General features: G+C 37.5%; 1 protein-coding gene across 17 annotated transcripts in view; it reads left to right on the forward strand.

Moving 5' to 3' along the window:
- Dop1a (DOP1 leucine zipper like protein A) overlaps positions 1-20,303 on the forward strand; it is an 83,888-nt gene that overhangs the window by 40,042 nt on the left and 23,543 nt on the right. For 6 of the 17 annotated variants that reach the window (XM_085827791.1, XM_085827801.1, XM_085827797.1 and 3 more), the window contains 10 exons: positions 4,658-5,282; positions 5,925-6,199; positions 7,347-7,499; positions 9,063-9,160; positions 10,272-10,531; positions 11,970-13,956; positions 14,851-14,962; positions 15,042-15,224; positions 16,316-16,441; positions 18,752-18,886. In XM_085827791.1, coding sequence (XP_085683917.1) covers positions 4,658-5,282; positions 5,925-6,199; positions 7,347-7,499; positions 9,063-9,160; positions 10,272-10,531; positions 11,970-13,956; positions 14,851-14,962; positions 15,042-15,224; positions 16,316-16,441; positions 18,752-18,886 — 3,954 coding nt within the window. The remainder of the gene's footprint in view (positions 1-4,657; positions 5,283-5,924; positions 6,200-7,346; positions 7,500-9,062; positions 9,161-10,271; positions 10,532-11,969; positions 13,957-14,850; positions 14,963-15,041; positions 15,225-16,315; positions 16,442-18,751; positions 18,887-20,303) is intronic. The other 11 variants (XM_085827795.1, XM_085827803.1, XM_085827800.1 and 8 more) reach the window with 3 other exon arrangements.

Consider the following 20,303-nt stretch of genomic DNA (forward strand, 5'->3'; position numbering starts at 1 on the left):
AATTTTAGAAATTTAAAGTTTGCCAATTGTCACACTAAAAGGAATATGTGACATTGTTTTACTTAGCCCAATATAACACATGTATTATCATTTTATTATATAAAATTGATGTCAGGAAAATGAGTGTGATCCTGCACTTTTTGCACTGTCTTCAAAATATACTGAACATTTTACTTTTAGAACATCTTTATACAACTATCCAATTTTTATCAAAAATTCTTGATCTGTATTGGTTTTATAACATTTGTATATGAAAATTTACAGTCATATCCATTGTTTAAAACATGCTTGGTTTAATAATAGCTATGTTATTGGTTTTTTAATTTTGAAACGTAAGTGCCTAAGCCACATTAGCTACATTGTAATTATCCAATAAACATATAGGCATTACCTGTTTGTTTAAGAGGCTTACGTATAAATTTTTTTGATTCTTTCATTACACCAAAAATTTAGTGTGATTTTCTTGAAATTTAGAACCTTTTTTTATTTCCAAGTACCCATATGCTCAGTATTCTCTTTAAACCTTAGTAAAATTAAACTTTTTATACATAAACACATATCTACACATCCTTGTAATATATAGTTGGAACGTCTTGTACCATTGACATGCTTTAATACCAATGCAGCTCTTATAGAAAAATCAGTGATTTAATTCTTTTCAGACTTATATTAAAATATCTTATCTAGTAAGAGCCAGAAGATAACTCAGTGAATAAAAGCCTTTGCCTGGTGCCTGAGTTAAATCCTCAGGATCTACAGGGTAAAAGGAAGAAATGACTCAAGAGCATTGTGCTGTGACCGCCACATACACACTCACACAAACATATGTGCATAGTAATAACTGTCAAAATAAAAACAATAGATCTAGTAAAGTATGAGCAAAGATATTCATTTCAATTACATGTTAATTGCATTAAATATAGTCACATTGGCACTATGTAAATATAAATATTTGAAAAATCCTAGGGAATCAAGTTCTTTAATTTATAATTGTGTGGCTGTATAATTGCCTCTTTTCTTTAGATAACCTATTTTTCTTCCCTGTAAAATAAAGCTTGAGGAGGTATATACAACCTTTCCCACTGGCTGCTAACCCTGAAACGGTTTTCTCATACTATACACATGTGTCCCTGGTAATGCAATGAAACTAGGACCTTTTACTAAGTGTAAGTATACTTGGGTTAGACTACGTAAACCGAAAGCATTGTACTAGCGCCTTCCAGCCTATGAAGTACGGATAATATATTCTGTCTCTACCATGTGTAGGAAAGTTTGTTGTTTTCCTTACATTGTGCTCCAAAGTTTTCTTAGAAATAAAACTAAAAGGCATTTAATTAATGTTGCAGCTGAATAAGATTTATGGGAGTTATACATGATACACTTACCATTTTTTTCAGTAACATGATCAATTTGTGAAAATTTACATATTTATCTGAAGGCCTTTATTGATGATCACTAGGTAAGATAAATGTGACAGTGTTCAACTAAATGCAGCACAATTAAGTAAACTGGTCTAAAGGATACTGACTTGTTAGCCTCGACTATCCTCCCATACCCATCCACCTTTCCATTCATCCTCTCTTCCTCTTTCACGCTGCCAGCATGGATTTTTTTTCCCCTCACATACAATGGTAAAATCTTGGACATAGGAAAACTGATAATATTTTCAAGCTGAAGCTATTTTGTATATTCCACTTTTTCTGAAATGTATGTGAAGAGCTGCTACATTTAACAGTTATGAGCCTAGTTTGGCCCCATGGTACTTGGTACTTTTTATAATATTGTGTTGAGTGTCTACTGAAATGCCCAAAAGGCCCTTTCTATTTTTAGAAAGAAATTTATCATAAAGTAATTAATTATATAGCCACATAATGTAGCCTAAACCATAACTATTGTGCATGTATGCAAGTTTTAATTAGATTTATAGATTAAATTTTATTACCTTAGTGTCGTCCTTTGTATTAATACAAAATAATTTTATAGGAATAAGCTAATGATGGTTTTATTATCTGAATAAGTCTTTTTTTTAAAAAAGCACATCATTTTAGATGGTGAATAGTCTTTCAAAAGAGAAAGGAAATAAGCCTAAATTTGATAATAAAATTTGATAAGCAAATAAGTCGAGTTGCTAGCTTCTTGACTGTGACACTATCCTATGAAAAGCTGTGCTGTGCATAGTAAAGCTGTGGTCACTGGAAATCGCCCTCGCCATGCCCTTGGGAGCTACTTAGCTTTCCTGCTGCAACCTTAGGCAAGTTGATTCTAACCTCCCTGAACTTCAGTTTTCTGTCTTTGAACATAGAAACAACTTGGTTCATCCAGTAGCTTTTAGGAACTACAGTCTCTGCACTTTTCACCCCTTTCCTTCAAGCTAAGAGACACATTAAACATGTGGCTACACATTGAATTCCAGTTGAGTTTATCTGTATAGTTATTAGTTTAGGAACAAATTGGGGGTAGAAATGCAGGATGAAGAGTAGGAGGGTGACTTGGCCTAGCTGGGAATCAGTGACTGTTTTCTTGAAGCAGAACTATCTGAGTGGAGCCCTAGAGAAGCTGTTGGGGTGGAGAAGCACGCACGTGACAGGGAGGAACATTGGCAGAGACCTGAAGGCAGAAAGAGCTTCATGCACTTGATGATGCAGTTAAAACAGAGGCAGGGGCCAGGTTAACAGAGCCTTGTCTGCTATACTAAGGCTTTTATTCTTTGTCTTAGGAGGAATGGGAAGACAAAGAAGGGGAAAAAGGCAAATGCCAAAATAAGATACATGTGTTAGAAACTTACTCTGGCTGCAGTGTGGAGTATGGATCTGAGAAACAAAGATGGATGTGGGGAGACCTGCAGTAGTGCAGGTGAGAGGTGGGGTTAAGCTGGGCCAACAGGACGTGGGTAAATGAAGAAATAACATTTAGGAACAAAACTTACAAGACACTGTAATAAGATAGGTAAGAATAATCAGATCACTAACATTGTGTGCTTGCTGAGCCTTAGGTACTGTGCCAGCCAGTTGCCTTCTATATTCTATTATGTAATCCTTAAACTAACTAGAAAACGTACGAATTTGTTGGTATACTAGTCCTTTTTATAAACACTCCCATTTACCATTTCAATTGCCTATGACTAGTCAATGGTGGACATAATGTGTTATAAGGAAAATTCTAGTAATAATTTGTAAGTCCTAAACTGTATGCTGCTGTTGCTTATAGCATAGTGGAATCTTGCATTGTCCTATTCAGCATGTAAAACATCCCGTTATCTGGCATAGGTGATCTGATAGCTATCCATCCCCCTTTCTTAGTTCTCAGATGGACTCTCTGTGTGCCCACATCATTCATCTCATTTCTCATCACACTGTCACATCATCCTAAGAAAGATGACTGTGCTACAATACGTTGTTTTGGGAGAGTCCACATTTATGTTAGTCTTACTCGATTATAGAATTGTTGTATATGATTACTGTTGTTAATCTCTATCTGTGCCTTATCATGGATCTGTATGTATAGGAAAAAGTCAGTTATGAAGTTTTCAGTACTAACCACAGTTTTAGGCACCTACTAGAAGTCTTAGGATATAAACTTGCAGATAAGGGGACAAATTAGGAAGTCTGGAGACTACCAAGTTCATTGCACAGACCTATCTGGCTTAAAGCTCACACCCTTAGCCACCAGACTGATGAGGCTGTAACGCGAGTTGAAAAGGGAGGAGTTGAGAAATACCAACACTGACTTTAGGATTCTATCTTCTTGGTTTTAATGAATGGTGATATTATTCACTAGGAGAAAATACTGAGTCAAGCCTAGCTTTAAGTAGAAGAGTACTTAGTTCATGTATTAATAAGAAAACATTTTATCTTATTCAGATTATCCTCTATCATAGTAACCAAACATATGATATGCACAACTTAATGTAAACAAAACCAGACAATACTTAATTCCACCTCTATTCCAGGAATGGTTGTCTGTCTGTATTACTGTTGTCTCTTTCTAGGTTTTTGTTCCCACTGGTCCTACTACCTAACGTATGATCCAAACATGATATGAGCTGAGTAACTGTTCACTAAAGAAATGTAGGTGTAAGGGTATATAATGACTTGTGACATACTTCAACAGAGATTCTCATACATCTGGTCCCAAATATAACCTCTATTAGATTTTATTTCTAATACTTAAAATGCAAGATCTTTAATTTTATACTCTTCATTCTTTACATTGTTTAAACATTAAGGAAGATTCTTTAATGAAGAAGATTAAATAGTCATTTGAAACAAGAATATAGACCCTAAACATTCATACATATATGTATTTTTACTTCAGAAACCTAACAAGCATAGTTAGACAGGAGAGTTTTAGTTAGAATTGAGCCTGGGTAAGTGAAAAGACCTTATCTGAAAAATGAAGTTATTAAATAAAGCCAGACTTATTTTATGATAGAGTGAATGATAAGTACTTTGTGAATGAGTTTATCTGAATATATACATTGGAACCCTATTACTGTTTGCTATTGATTATCAGCAAAATATTAATATAGGAGGAACTCCTTTGATCTCAGTATAAACATGAGCTATATGTATGAGTCTACAACTTTCTCTGAAAAGGCCATCCTTTCAGTTCCTAGTATCTATGCTCCTACTCAGCCATTTGCTTTGTTTAAAATCAGCAGGTATCGTCAGTTTCTATGGAAAATCCTACTGAAGTATTTGAAGATGGAGAAAATCCACCAAGTAGTCGATCATCAGAAAGTGGTTTCACTGAGTTTATACAGTATCAAGCAGACCGGCCTGATGACCTTGACAGAGAGCTGAATGGACAGGGGACAACTACCATCCCAATTGGCAGCACATCTTCGGAAACAGAAACAGCATCCACAGTGGGTTCTGAGGAAACCGTCATCCAGCCATCTTCCACCCTCACTCAGGGGGCAGCAGGCCGAAGCGGGAAGGCAGTACAGAAGACTGCAATGCAGTGCTGCTTGGAGTATGTCCAGCAGTTTCTTTCCAGACTCATCAACCTCTACATCATCCACAGTGACTCCTTTCCTCAAGCTCTGGCTGCAGATCATCAGGGAGATTTCAGTCGAATACAAAGGGAGACTTCAAAATGGGACAGGGATTCCCAAGGGGATGCAAAAGAAAGAAACATACATACACCAAAAACATCAAAAGACTACCTTTCTGCCTTCCTTGCTGCCTGTCAGCTCTTCTTAGAGTGCTCAAGTTTCCCAGTCTACATCGCTGAGGGAAATCACACATCAGAGTCACATTCTGAGAAACCGGACACTGGTAGTTGTTTCTGCTCTTTTTATTTCTGTATTTTATGCAGCACGTATATATGTGTCTCTGTGTGCTATTTATGAATTTCAATAGTTTATGCAGAGTGTGTGTGTGTATGTGTGTATATGTGTGTATGTATGTGTGTGTGTGTTTCTCCTTCCACCATTTAGGTTCCAGGGATTGTACTCAGATTATCAGGCTCAGTGGCAAGTGCCTTTCCTTCCCTCAGTGAACCATTTCTCCAGCCTGAAGAAGTAGTCATAGAGTTGCTCTTATGGGATTACATGATTTGTGTGGCTTCCACATTTTGCAAGAAAGTTAGGAACTAAAAGTGAAAGTTCTGGAGAAATGATGTAACATTAATTTCCCTACCTGCCTGTCTTATGATGTTACATGTTTCCTTTGATTTTTACATGTGCAAGCTTAGGACAGTGGACCTTAGATAATATTTGTTGATAAAGTGCTTCTAAAGATAGGAAGATAGATTGTATTACTTGGCACATGAAAGTACATATCTTTAAAAGGTGGCTATTTTTTAAAGTTCTAACTATTTGAGACACCATGTTTTTAACAGATCGAGGTTTGAAGTAGTTATTTGTCATTTTGAAATTAACATAAAGCTATAGAAATGTTTGATGCTGTCTTTTGTTTCAGACTGTGAGCATGCCCACCCTCCACAGTGGCTCCAGACTCTGATGAGTGCTTGCAGCCAAGCAAGTGATTTCAGTGTTCAGAGTGTTGCTGTGTCTCTAGTCATGGACCTGGTGGGACTGACTCAATCTGTTGCCATGGTCACTGGAGAAAACATCAACAGCATGGAGCCTGCACAGCCCTTAAGTCCAAACCAGGGAAGAGTGGCTGTAGTTATTAGACCTCCCCTCACACAGGGAAATCTGAAGTATATAGCTGAGAAGACTGAATTTTTCAAGGTAAATGCCAAGAAATCCAGATTATATGTGACTAAGATAATGTTTACATGCATGATGCTTGACCTGGGGTACCGATGTAAGGGAGGGAGGAGTTTCAAGTAAACAAGAAGAAAACTCATATAGTAGATATTTCCATCCTAAGTGGATGTGATCCTTTTTTTTTTTTTTTAATAAAGCAAATCCTTATTTTCCTAAAACTCCTTGACAAGTTCTGACTTCCTGAGTTTTGATTTCCTTTGGTGTGCTATGTCCTTCAAGAACAACCATGCACAGTCTGATTTACCACAGTGGTGTAGGTGATTGCTTTACAGAGAACATCAAGTGGCTTTGAGCTCACTGCCTCAGAGAGCCTGATTCTTTATACATTCAGGAGTTTTTAAACTCAATTTCAAGTCATTACACCTACTTGGTACGTCCTCCTGCTAGACCAGAGTCTATTCTATAATACTATGGTAAGCTCTGAAAACACTTGCCTTCTTATCAATGGCATAGGTCAAAGGTTATGATAGCACATGTAGCTCTAAGTCTGACTTCATAAAAGTCCATGGGCCTGGGATGTAGCTGAGTGATAATGCAGTTGCCTGGCATGCTTGAGGCTATGTTGCAATTAAAAAAGAGAGAAAACCCTCATAAATAGGATATTTGAACTATGAATTATATTTTAGTCTATAATATACATTTATAAAAATTAAATTTGATATGAGAATGTGGCATATTGTTTTGGTGTTAGCTTTATTAAACATCAGTAAAATGATGGAAAGAGTTCTTCCCTGTTAGGTTTCTGACTTTAAAAGAAACGTTAAAGGAGTATGAGCCTGGAGAGTTGCCTCAGTAGTTAAGAGCACGCGTTGTTCTTGGAGAGAACCCAGGTTCAATTCCCAGTTCCAAATGGTGTCCACAATTGTCTGCAACCCAAGTCACAAGGGATGCAACAAACAATTGTGACCTTTCTGAGCACCAGGCACACATGTGCTACACATAAATACATGCAAGCAAAAGAATCACACATGTAAGCTAAGTCTAAAAGAAAAAATTTAAAAATATGTCATAAAAGATTCTAAAGATCCATATAACCAGCAAGTGAGCAGCTGAGTTTTCTTTTTATAAATTGTGTATAATGTTGTCACTTTTGCATCTTTTTCTGTAGCATGTGGCCTTAACATTGTGGGACCAGCTGGGAGATGGGACACCTCAGCACCATCAGAAGAGTGTGGAACTATTTTATCAATTACATAATTTGGTTCCTTCTTCCAGCATCTGTGAGGACGTTGTAAGTCAGCAGTTAACCCATAAAGACAAGGTAAGTCCTTCTCATCCTGCACACACACTCATGTGTCACAAGTGTGCTTTATACGCACACACGCACACACATGCAAGCTCATGATGCCAAAAGATAAGTTAAGGGAAATTGTAACACCAGGCACCTGAAGAAGTGTGTAGAGCATGATAGTAAAAGAGAGTGATAGTGTTTGTTCTAAAGAAAGACAGAGAGCTTAAATTCTAATTTCTTTTACCATAGTCTCTTAGAATTGTTCAGATATCAAATTTTAGGTCAAATCTTGTATTTTATTTACATTATATCTAAATCTAGACAATCTAGATAAAATGATATACCTGTTATTCTTAACATATAACATTTCTTTTTACAAATACTTATAAGCTCTGAGAAAAGATAGCCATGAAAAAGTTCAAACAGTATTGATTTTCACATATTTTTATTGGCTGATATAAATACAAACATCTTGGCAAACCATGTAAGAAGCCCACAGGTAAAGCAAGCACTCTTCTATACCATAGAGGCTTTTTATCCAGATCACAGTCTGATTGGGGGAAGTCAGAACAAGAACATGAAGCAGAAGCTATGGAAGAATACTGCTTAAAGCCTGCTCTCTAGCTGCTTACAGGCACAGGCTTAGCTAGTTTGCTTGCTTGCTTTGCTTTGCTTTGCTGTTTTGTCTTGTCTTTTCTTTTCTTTTTTTTTTTTTTTTTTTTTTTGAGACAGGGCCTCTCTCTAGCCCTGGCTAACGTGGAACTGAGATCTACTGTGTTGTGCCTCCAGAGTGCTGAGATTACAGGTCTACACTACCACACCCAGCTTTAGCCAGCTTTCTTAAATAGCCCACAATACTCTGTCTCAGCAGGGCGTGGTGGCACACGACTTTGATCCCAGCACTTGGGAGGCAGAGGCAGGTGAATTTCTGAGTTCGAGGCTAGCCTGGTCTTCAGAGTAAGTTCCAGGACAGCTGGGCCACACAGAGAAACCCTGTCTCAAAAAATCAAAAAAAAAAAAAAAACAAAAAAACAACAAAAAAAAAAATCTCTTGTCTCAGGATAGTACCTCCCACAGTGAGCTGGCCCTCCTAGATCAATTATCAATCAAGACAGTGCTCACAAGCCAGTCTGATCTAGACATTTCCTTGTCTGAGGTTCTTCCCCGATGACTCGGGGTTCTATCAAATGAAGGTAAAAACTAACCAACAGAGCCGTGTGACCCTTTAAGTTTAATACTTTGGTCTATGATCAAATAATTTGATGCTACTTTTTTTTTTTTTTTTTTTTTTTTTTGGTTTTTCGAGACAGGGTTTCTCTGTGCAGCTCTGGCTGTCCTGGAACTCACTCTGTAGACCAGGCTAGCCTCGAACTCAGAAATCCGCCTGCCTCTGCCGGGGTCAAAGGCGTATGCCACCACGCCCGGCTTTGATTCTACTTCTAAGTTATATAATGTACTAAAAGTGTATTGCAGTGTGTACTTGAGTACTGTGGCCATTGAATATGGTACTTATAAATAGGTGTACTGGTTTTATTAAAATCACTTAATATCTTCAGTTGAGAGGAAAATAATTTAATCTCCAATGTTTCTCAGAAAATAAGGATGGAAGCACATGCAAAATTTGCAGTTCTTTGGCATCTAACAAGGGATCTCCACATAACTAAGTCATCTTTTGCACGCTCCTTTGACAGGTTGGTTGTACTTTATATTCACATCTTATAGTCATATCTTTATTTGTCTCTTCTTAATTTTTGTCATTTGGCTAGAGCAAGACATGGGAAATCATTAGTTCTTTAGACAATCTAAGTTATATGAAAATGCTTGATAGTGTCACCTAACCATCAGATTTTTATTTCTGATCTCTAGAGAACTAAGTGCCTTTCCTTTCATTCATTGGACCACTGATCATCAAGTCCTTGTCATGTGCCAAGCACCATTGTATGGTCGCAGGGATACAGCAGCACACCAGCATTTTTGAGTCTATATTCAATATATTTGAGTCTATATTGTTGAAATATTAGTCATTCTCAAATTTCTGCCTTAACTGAAAACACTGGCAAATGCCTCCCATGGTTTCAAAAAGATGTAGTCTCCAAAGATGATTATGCATATCTAGATTAAAAGCAACTGGAGTTACTCATACTTTAGATACTAGGTTTGTATTGATTTCAGAGCACATTTGTTCAGTATCAGAAGATAGCAGTCTTACCTTTAAGTCTTATAGAAGTGGCACAAATCTAATTGTGATTGCAACCTAACGTTGGATTAGCCAGTATTTTTCAGCCAGTAGCACCATCTTCAAAGGAGCCATCTGTTCAACCATATAATGAACTAAGCCTTGAGCCAAGTACTTTACCAATAAGTTTCCATTTTGACAACCACCTGTGATAATCTGACAGATGAGTCAGTTAATGTCCACTCCAGTTAACTTGCTCACCCAAGTCTCCACATGTTTGCATCTTGGGTATTTGATTTCAAACCATATCCCAGACTTTTTATAGAGTGTCATTTCTTGAATTAAGTGTATCGTTTTGTCTCCTGAAGAGAATCAAGAGCAGAGTAGCCCATCATGTAATTAGTATTGAATTGCAGAAACTTTAGAGTATGATGATATCAGTGAAATTTGTTACTAATCAAAACTAAGTAAAATTTGTGTTGTAAAAGTAATATATACTTCAAGTAAATTTAAATGTGAGTATGTAAAAGGAGAGAAATGTTTTATTAACTATCAAAAAATTAACTACAGAAAAATGCACATAATTAAAAGTGTTTTATTCTGTGTTTTAATTTCTGGTGTTTTAGGTCACTGTTCATCATGTTAGACAGCCTGACTAGTTTAGATGGTTCTACAAGCTCTGTGGGACAAGCCTGGCTGAACCAGGTGCTACAAAGGCATGACATTGCAAGGGTACTGGAACCATTGTTACTGCTCCTGCTTCATCCAAAAACTCAGAGGGTTTCAGTGCAGCGTGTACAAGCAGAACGGTACTGGAGTAAGACATCCTGTTATCCAGGAGAGGAAAATGATAAGCATTTCATGCAAAATTTTACCTGCAACAATGGTAAATACAACAAATTATAATACCTCTAATTAGACTTAGGTTATTCAAATAAGTGAAATATTTCCATAACAGTACAAGAGAATTGTGTCTGGCATTTTTTCCCATATCTTATTTCCTTCTTCCACATCTGTGAAAACCCCATCTAGCTAGGTCAATATATACTCCATCAGTAGCTATCTTTGAGGTCTTATGTCTCTTTAATAAGTTGACTCAGAGGAGGAATCAGCTAAGTCAGAGACACTCTTCAGTTTTTATGGAAATACTTTTGAATTTGTTTGTAGTCCTGAAATGGCTCAGTAGATATTTCATGGGGAGACATGTATTGCACACATAGGGAAGTTCCTCATCTATAAGGTAGGATAATACCTACTTTTTAAAGTTTCATTTTTTAACATTGGCTGTAGTCATGATTGTGACTTGCTTATAAATTCAGTGACTAGTGTATCTTGTTTGCTCTCCATTGTCATGGCTATGAAGTCAATACTTTACAAACTCTTGAGGAAAGCCCTCTGAAACCCAGGTCATAAATTAGTGCCTCAAAGACACTCAGGTAGCTGTTCTCTATTTCTTGACAGATCAACCTGTGAGGTCAGCTTATTTTACTAATGCTGTTGATGTTCCACAGTCTGTCACTTTAGCTTCCACAGCTGAGAAGTGGGGAAATTACAAGCTAGCATGCTTCTGTCCCATTTCTAGTGTGTTTCTGCAGAGTGCTGGGTTTTCTACATAGCTTTTATTCTGCTTCCTGTGCATGTTCTAAGAACTTGCACTGCCCTGCTTATTGACAGAACATTCAGGTGGCACCATGCCTGCCAATCTCTAACTGTTGCTGAGTTCTCATTTCTCCTCTGAGATCAGTCTCAGGCTTTGCCTGAGGAGCTAGGACTTCATAGCATTTGCCTTTACTATGCTTTAAACACCTTTAAATACCTTTTCTGAAACATAACAAAGGTCTGCCCTGCATGGTATGAAATGAAGAAATGTGTTTGTGGTCCTCTTTCCATTTTAAAGTCCTCTCAGTTTCTGATCTGAGACATACTACATAGATCATAAATTTTTGTTGAATTTGTACTAAAATCAAGGAGGTTTTTGATACTTTAAGCTATATATTATTTTAAATTTTTGACTGGCATAAGTAAAAGGGGGTAACATAGAAGAAGGAAAAAGTAATTTCAACCTATGATTTTAAACAATATCTTATTTTTGGGAAAAATGCAATTTTTTATGTTCTGCTGTTAATGTGCCTTTGTCATTAAGCTATAAATTCTGATCGTCATCTGCATGATCATCTTCCTTAAAAGTTCTAAGATAATAAACTAGAATTTTAATCATAGAATGTAAATACATGATGAACATAATCATTACAGTTTTTTAATTGGCCTACTTGGTATATTTCAGTCATGTGTTTTCCTCCTTTTCTGTTTGTGTCATACACCAGTAAGCCAAGTGCACCTCATTGCATCCAAAGGAAATGGTGAAAAGCCCCTTACCATGGATGAAATCGAGAATTTCAGTCTTACTGTTAATCCATTGAGTGATAGACTTTCCCTCCTAAGCACCAGCAGCGAGACGATTCCAATGGTTGTATCTGACTTTGACCTCCCAGATCAGCAGATGGAAATACTTCAGAGCTCTGACTCTGGATGCTCACAGTCTTCTGCTGGAGACAACTTTAGTTACGAAGTTGATCCTGAAAATGCGAATGCCCATGAAGATTCTCACATGGCAAAGGCAAGCTCCCCAGATGATGATGTTCAGCAAGTTGTCTTTGACCTGATATGTAAAGTTGTGAGTGGTCTGGAAGCAGAGTCTGAATCAGTTACATCTGAATTAGAAATCGAATCTCTGCAAACAAAGAGTAGTGACTTAGACCCAGGTAAAGAAGCAACTAAGATTGAAGAGGAGGCCTCTCAACACAGCCAGCTTGTTTTGCTGAGCGATGACAGCCCTCGGTTTCTGTCTGTGTCTACAGAGGAAGGCTGTGAGTGCTTGGCCAATGGAATCTCCAGAAATAGCTCCTCACCTTGCATTTCAGGAACAGCACAGACTCTGAACGATTCTTCTGTTTCCTCAGAAACCAAATCTAGACAGAGGAGTCACAGTAGTATTCAATTTAGCTTCAAAGAAAAAATCTCAGAAAAAATCTCAGAGAAAGAAACAATTGTTAAGGAATCAGGTAAACAACCAGGGGCAAAACCCAAAGTAAAGCTGGCCAGAAAAAAAGATGAGGACAAGAAGAAAGCTGCAAGTGAGAAACTGAAGCAAACAAATGTCTTCTTCAGTGACGGCCTGGACTTAGAGAACTGGTACAGCTGTGGAGAGGGCGAAATTTCTGAAATTGAGAGTGACATGGGTTCTCCAGGATCTAGGAAATCTCCCAACTTCAACATCCATCCTCTCTATCAACACGTGCTCCTGTATCTGCAGCTGTATGATTCATCGAGGACTCTGTATGCTTTTTCTGCCATCAAATCCATCTTGAAAACTAACCCCATTGCTTTTGTAAACGCCATTTCAACAACAAGTGTAAACAATGCGTACACCCCTCAGCTGTCTCTGCTTCAGAACCTATTGGCTAGACACCGAATCTCTGTTATGGGCAAAGACTTTTATAGTCACATTCCAGTGGATTCAAATCATAACTTCCGGAGTTCCATGTACATTGAAATTCTTATTTCCCTCTGCTTATATTATATGCGTAGCCATTACCCAACTCATGTCAAGGTCACTACCCAAGACTTAATAGGCAATCGAAACATGCAAATGATGAGCATAGAAATCTTGACTCTCCTCTTTACAGAGCTAGCAAAAGTAATAGAGAGCTCTGCAAAGGGGTTCCCTAGTTTTATCTCTGATATGCTGTCTAAGTGCAAAGTTCAGAAAGTGATTCTTCATTGTTTGCTGTCGTCTATCTTCAGCGTACAAAAGTGGCACAGTGAGAAAACAGCAGGTAAGAACATGGTTGCTGTGGAGGAGGGCTTCTCAGAAGACAGCCTCATCAATTTCTCAGAGGATGAATTTGACAATGGCAGCACACTCCAGTCACAGCTTCTGAGGGTGCTTCAGAGGCTGATTGTTCTAGAACACCATGTGATGACTATTCCCGAGGAGAATGAAGCAGGCTTTGATTTTGTTGTGTCTGATCTGGAACATATCAGTCCCCATCAGCCCATGACTTCTCTTCAGTATTTACATGCTCAGCCAATCACATGTCAAGGCATGTTCCTCTGTGCAGTGATTAGAGCTTTGCATCAGCACTGTGCATGTAAGATGCATCCACAATGGATTGGCTTAATCACATCCACTCTGCCTTACATGGGAAAAGTTCTACAAAGAGTCGTGGTTTCTGTGACACTACAGCTGTGCAGGAATTTGGATAATCTAATTCAGCAGTACAAATACGAAACAGGATTATCTGATAGTAGGTAATAATTGATTTTAGTTTTATTGTCAAGTTGGACACTAATTTAGCAATACAAATACAAAACACAGTTATCTGATAGATAAGGATTGGTTTTAACTTTGTTGTTAGTGACATTTTTCATATATATGACTCCTTAAATGTCACAGTGTGAATGGAACACGGGGTATAGCCCTGGTAGAGTGGTATTTAGCTGCATAAGACATTCAGTTTGATCCCTAGCACCACCACAAAGAAACAGATCAAGCAAAATGAAATAGTCATTTTCAGTATGTTATGAATATTATGTCATCTTTAAAAATAAGGAAGCTGAGCTCTAGTATTTTACTGAGAATCAATAAAAGAAAGCTAGGGTAGAGATGAAAAGAAACATGCCTGTTTTCTTTCAAGTATTGAAGTTAAATTAGATGTTCTTTTGACTCAACTGGCAAAAAGAAAGGTTTCCCCAGGCCTTATCTAGTACCTTACCTAGGCGCAAATTAATTTGCAGCTGAAGTTAATTAAATTTTAAAGTAGTTTTGCCCATCTAATTTTGATGTTTTCCGGTTTGGTGGCAAATTCCTTGTCTCAGCCATATTCAAAACTTATCTGTGACTAGTTAGGCAAATGTGTAGTAGACTGGTGGCTGGTTTCCCTCAGCTGCTGTGCCTGGCAATCCCCAGTAGGGGAAGGTCACAGTGGCTCTATTTGTTTACTTTATATATTTTTTCTTTAGCCAAAAAAGAGCTCTAGTGCAGTTAGACCAACTCACTCATAGATTAGGAAACAGTAAACTCCTGCCATTTTCTTTTATTACTATTCATATTTATTATCTCCTGTGTGTCTGGCATGTGCATTTACTAGTGTTAAATTTTAAAGTATGCTTTCATAGAACTTCTGCTGTGTACATTTTTTTCAGGCCTTTGTGGGTGGCATCAATTATCCCACCAGATATGATTCTTACTCTTCTGGAAGGAATCACAGCCATTATCCATTACTGCTTGCTGGATCCGACTACCCAGTATCATCAAGTAAGACTTCATAAATATTTGTGGTCTTTTTAGAGACTGGCTTCACTTAGTAAGAAACTGTTTTTCCTCTGCTTAATAGCTTTTGGTCAATGTAGATCAGAAACACTTGGTTGAAGCACGCAGTGGAATCCTCTCAATCCTTCACATGATCATGTCCTCTGTAACTCTGCTTTGGAGCATACTGCACCAGGCTGATGCTTCAGAAAAGATGGCAGTTGCTGCATCCGCATCTGTTACTACAATCAATCTGGGAGCCACAAAGGTTAGACAATTCTCACTTTGTCTGTCGAGCATAAGTGTCTATTTGAGGAATTTTTTCAAAATGTGTGGTTAACTTAGTGTATGTGACACCCCACATAGATTAAGTAGTAAACCATTTTAAGGGGTGCAAACCAGTAGTTTCTTTAAGCAAATCTATAAATTGTGAAATTGTCACAATCTAGTTTTCTCTCCTTACAGAAAAATTGCTGTGTGTGTTTGCACTGGCTCCCTTTTCCCATCCCTAGCCCTAATTTTCTTTCCATATGTGTTTGGTTTTTCTAGACAGTTCATAGACGTGAGTTAATACACTGTTTGGTCTTCTGTGTCTAGTATCTTTCATTTGATACGCTTTTGAAGTTCATTTTCACATGTTATAATTTTTTCACCATGTAATACATTTTAAATGGACATTTTAGTACATGCTACTTTCCCCACCTCTACTCCCCAGGAAATAGTTGAGCAGTATGTGCAGAGAATGTGAAACTTTGTAATGAGGCCTGGTGTGATAGCATATTGCTAGGAATTCTACACTGACAAAAAGGGAGTCTATGTTTCAGGGAGCCTGAGCTACCTGGCAAGTTTCAGGCTAGTCTGTGCTATATAGTAAAGCACTGTCTCAAAAAAGTTTCATAATCTTTGACTTAAACTAATTTACAAGTAAATTCTAAGGTAAGATTACATACAATGTGTATTACAGCATTAATTGCAAAGATGTTCCTAAATTATACTTAAAATAGTAGATCAATTTTTTAAACTAAATAAAACCAAATTTCAAGCTGTGTTTTTCTATTATCTAATCACAGTGATTGTCATTTTAGTGACAAATAATTTGGTTAGCTTTTTTGTTTTTTCTTTTTAAAATCATGGTTCTAACTCCTCCTTGGGCAGGGTGTTCATATATAATAGCGCAGACTTGCCTTGAACTCCTGATCTTCCTGCCTCGGCCTACAGAATGCTAAATATGCACTATTGTGCTCACTGCAGCTATTAACATTGTTAAAGGCATCCCTACAATTACTGAATTAAATGTGTTATCTAGCTATTCATGTTTATATGTTTTATTTTACTTGTAAAATGCTTACATTGTTTTAGAACTTGAGACAACAAATCCTGGAATTACTGGGACCCATTTCAATGAATCATGGTGTTCATTTCATGGCTGCCATTGCATTTGTATGGAATGAAAGAAGGCAGAACAAAACCCCTTCCAGAACAAAGGTATTATATTCATAATTAAACATGTAATACTTTTCTTTCCACTTAGTAAAACCATGCCTATTTATTTAATTTTCTACGTGCTGATTTTTTAATTCTTCATAGGTTATACAGGAGAAATAAAATCTTGTCTACAGCTCTATATAATGACATTTTGTCTAAAATGTTTATAAAAATGTGATATCTAGTATGAAAGATTGCATTTAAGACTGGAAGAATGGCTCAGTTCTGGAGCACTGGCCTTGCGTGCACAAGGCCATATGTTCAACCTCAGCACTGAAAAAACAGGTGTGAGTGAGTGAGATAGAGAAATTAGCTATGACATCAGGCCTGCCACTGTAGTCGAAGGAGGATTATAATATTGCATAGTTTTAATCTAGTGATGGGTAGAAAGCAAAGATTGGAGAAAGTTTTTATCTTTGTTTTTTTATTATCTGATGTCTTTTAAGTTGTTGCTGTCTCTAAGTGCAATCCACATGTTGGTTTTGACTAGATTGTATGAATGGAAATTTTGTTTACTTTGTCAATTTGCAATCTAGAAAACATTGTTTTCTATTGGAAATGAATCATTATATATTAGAGTAGTAATGCTATTAAATAATTTTACTTTCAAAAATCCATGATTGTGCACCTATAAGTCTCTGACTTGTCATTTCTTTCTGATTCCACATAACACACACACATATGTATGTATGTGTGTATGCATGCATTTTATCCTAAAGTAGAAAAAGTAAACTTTTCTGCCATTTTACATTATTTTGCATATTAGAATTTAGTAGTAGAAACCAAAAGGAGGGGAAAAAACATTTAAAAAATTAAAAGTTTTCTTACATCTTAGATCTGTAACAGAAACAAAGAAGTAAATATCTAAAGTGAAATATAGGCTTAAAGATAAGAAAAATGGGGGAAATGAGTTATGAAAATTAGGAGATGATAGTTGATAATATCTTCTTATAGAAATGAACAAAATTGTAAGAGAATAATATAGAAATAGTACAAGAAATTTTTTTAGCAATGAAAGAAATAAATTTTCAGGTCATGCTTATCACTGAAAAGATACTTGCACAAAATTCAGTATGTCCTTTCAGAAACAAGGGAGATAAAGAGAAGATACTAAAATCTTTTTAAAAAGAAAAAGAAAAAAGAAAAAAACAGCAGCAACAAGAACTGTCTCATTCAAAAGAATAGTGGTAATACTTGACCCTAGCAACACTGGAAACTTTTATGGACAATTAGTGTGAACACACAGTCCCACAGCCAGTCAGGTTCTTCCTGAAGGCTCTGTCAGCCATGTGCTGTGCCAGCAGCGTGCAAGGCCACTAGTTCCCTCTTATGCAGGAGGACAGACCTCACTGCGACCTTGGATACCAGCCCTAGAGCCTTCCAGTCCCAGGCAGAGCAGAGCAGTGTCCGGCAAGAGTGTCTGGTGAGGGTGGACTGAGTGGGTGAGGAGGACTGAGAGGAAGACTAAATGCATGCAAGTGATTCCTTACAAGATTTAAGTATGTGACTGTGAGAAACTTGCCATTGTCAGAGCTTTTTTGATAAAAAATGAAGTAGACCAAAATAAGCTTTGTAGAAACTCTGTAGAAAACAACACAGTAAATGAAACATTAAGAGGAGAATCCTGTCATGTGCCTTTGTGTCAATCTAGGGACTGATCTACATGAGATCATGATGATTACTCTGAGAGATGGGACAAATGGTCTGAGAAAGTTAAACCTTTGTCTTCTCACTGAGATTTCAATTGCAAGTATTTAGAATTCAGAGGGAGGAAAAACATAAAATAGCAAAAGTAGTGCTCTACAATCTTGAAAACAGTAGAAAGTAGTTGGCAGAATGGAGCTGGCTCCTTTAAGATACCCTTGCATGTTGTTTTTCCCTTTAAGATTTGTTGTGTTTGACTTTGATTTATCTTATTTATTTGTGCGTGCACGTCCATAAGCCATGAGGCACAAGCGCACGGTCAGAGGACAACCTAGAGGAGTTGTTTCACTCTTCACACCACTGTTGATCCTGGGGATGGAACTCAAGTGGGAGCCTTGGTGGCAAATACATTCACGCAGGGAGCCATCGGGCTAGCCCTGGTTTTGATTTTTATGAAGTGAGATTCATGTGTTGGTTTTTTTTATTTAATTTATTTTTTACACTCCATATTCCATAACCCCATCCTTAAAATTAAATTTTAACACAAGTAGTCAGGGGCATCTTTATATTAAGATGGGGTCATAAAATACTCTTTCTGTGACTTCCCTTAAAAGATTTACACATGCACACCCTGCATAAATACAGTGACCGTGATATGTTCTCCAGGTCATCCCTGCAGCCAGTGAAGAACAGCTTTTACTAGTAGAACTGGTTCGCTCCATCAGTGTCATGAGAGCAGAAACTGTTATCCAGACTGTGAAAGAAGTTTTAAAGCAGCCTCCAGCCATAGCCAAGGACAAGGTGAGGAAGCTTTGCTTTTGTTTGAAATTCAGTTTCAGAAATGGAGATGATAGGTAAGTTCTTCTCATAATTTCATTGTGATTGCTGTGCAGATTTCAGGGATTATTGTACAGCACTCTTAATAAAAATCTTCTTTGAGTTCCTTACTAGTCTAACCCCTCCTGCAGCCAGTGATGAGCAGGTAACTGTTTTTGTCTGCATATGACATCAGAAGCAGTCAGGACTGTGGGTCTAAATTCTGAGTAAGTTTTGGCCCGTTAAAGAACACAGGCGCGGGAGCCCAGAGTCTACTTCTAGGTTTCACAGCTTACTTGATACTTTCTTTTCCACTGAAGTTCTCAGTTCTATAAACTTCCATGGTTTTGCTACAAACACTGTTCTAGACAGCAACATTTCTTGACCCTTATGATACTGTGCTTTGTGGCTTCAAAGCCAGGGGAGGAGGTTTTGGGATGCTGAGAGGTTAGAGAATGGGCGGAGTAGGAGACAGATGCGGCATCAGCCCAGTAGGCAGGCACATGACACATGCTTCCAGACACAGGTAATCAAGCACAAGCCAGCAGGCACACGGAGGTGAAGAAGCTCACTCAAGGGGATTTTTGTACAGAATTAACCCAAATGTGGCATTTCGCCAAAAATGATTCTATAATGGATTTTTCTTCACTGCAAACTCTTGAGTTCCCTGACATCCAGTTTCAGCTGTCATTATCTGGCATCCCATATCAGTGCCTTGTTGTCTAAACCTCTCTTGTCCCTGTGACCTTCTGTTCACTTGAGAGGACCCCAGGAAATAGATAGAACAGTCTTTCCACTTATCATTGCTAGTCTCTAGATTTCTATTTTCTGCTTTGTCCAGACAGTGCTACAAGTTTATAATTTTATAGATTTACTAACCATAAACATGAGACTCTGAACCATGCTAAACAAGTATAGTCTTATCTTTAGGGATCATTACATATATCCAAAAATATTTAATTCCTTTGTTCTTGTTGAATTGCCGAAAGAAAAGGTATGTTTGTTAATAGTGAGTGATCTAACTGCCTTTGTTATAGTGCAAAGGGATCCAACTCAGGGCCTCATGCATGTTAGCCATGTGCCTTGACACTGAACTACATCTCCAGCCTCTTACAATCTATTCCAGTGACTGCCTGACTACCTGACTATTCTGAATGTACCTCTGGTGTGTTTGTCTGAATCTGTTTAGTTTGCTGCTGGATTCTGTGTAGTAGTTTGAGGCGGATGATGAGCTTTATACACATGAGGGCAAAGAATATAAAAATGTATCCAATCTAGACTAGTGCTGCCCTGTGCTGACGGCATAAGCTCCACATTTGTGTGTATGTGTAGTGAGAAGGAAATGCTTGGGGAGATAGCAGGAACAAGAAGAGAACAATTGGTAAATGTCAGTGAACATCAA

The sequence above is a fragment of the Mus caroli genome, unplaced genomic scaffold, assembly GCF_978045245.1.
Source record: "Mus caroli unplaced genomic scaffold, Mus_caroli_1 scaffold_11, whole genome shotgun sequence".
NCBI classification, from domain to species: domain Eukaryota; kingdom Metazoa; phylum Chordata; class Mammalia; order Rodentia; family Muridae; genus Mus; species Mus caroli.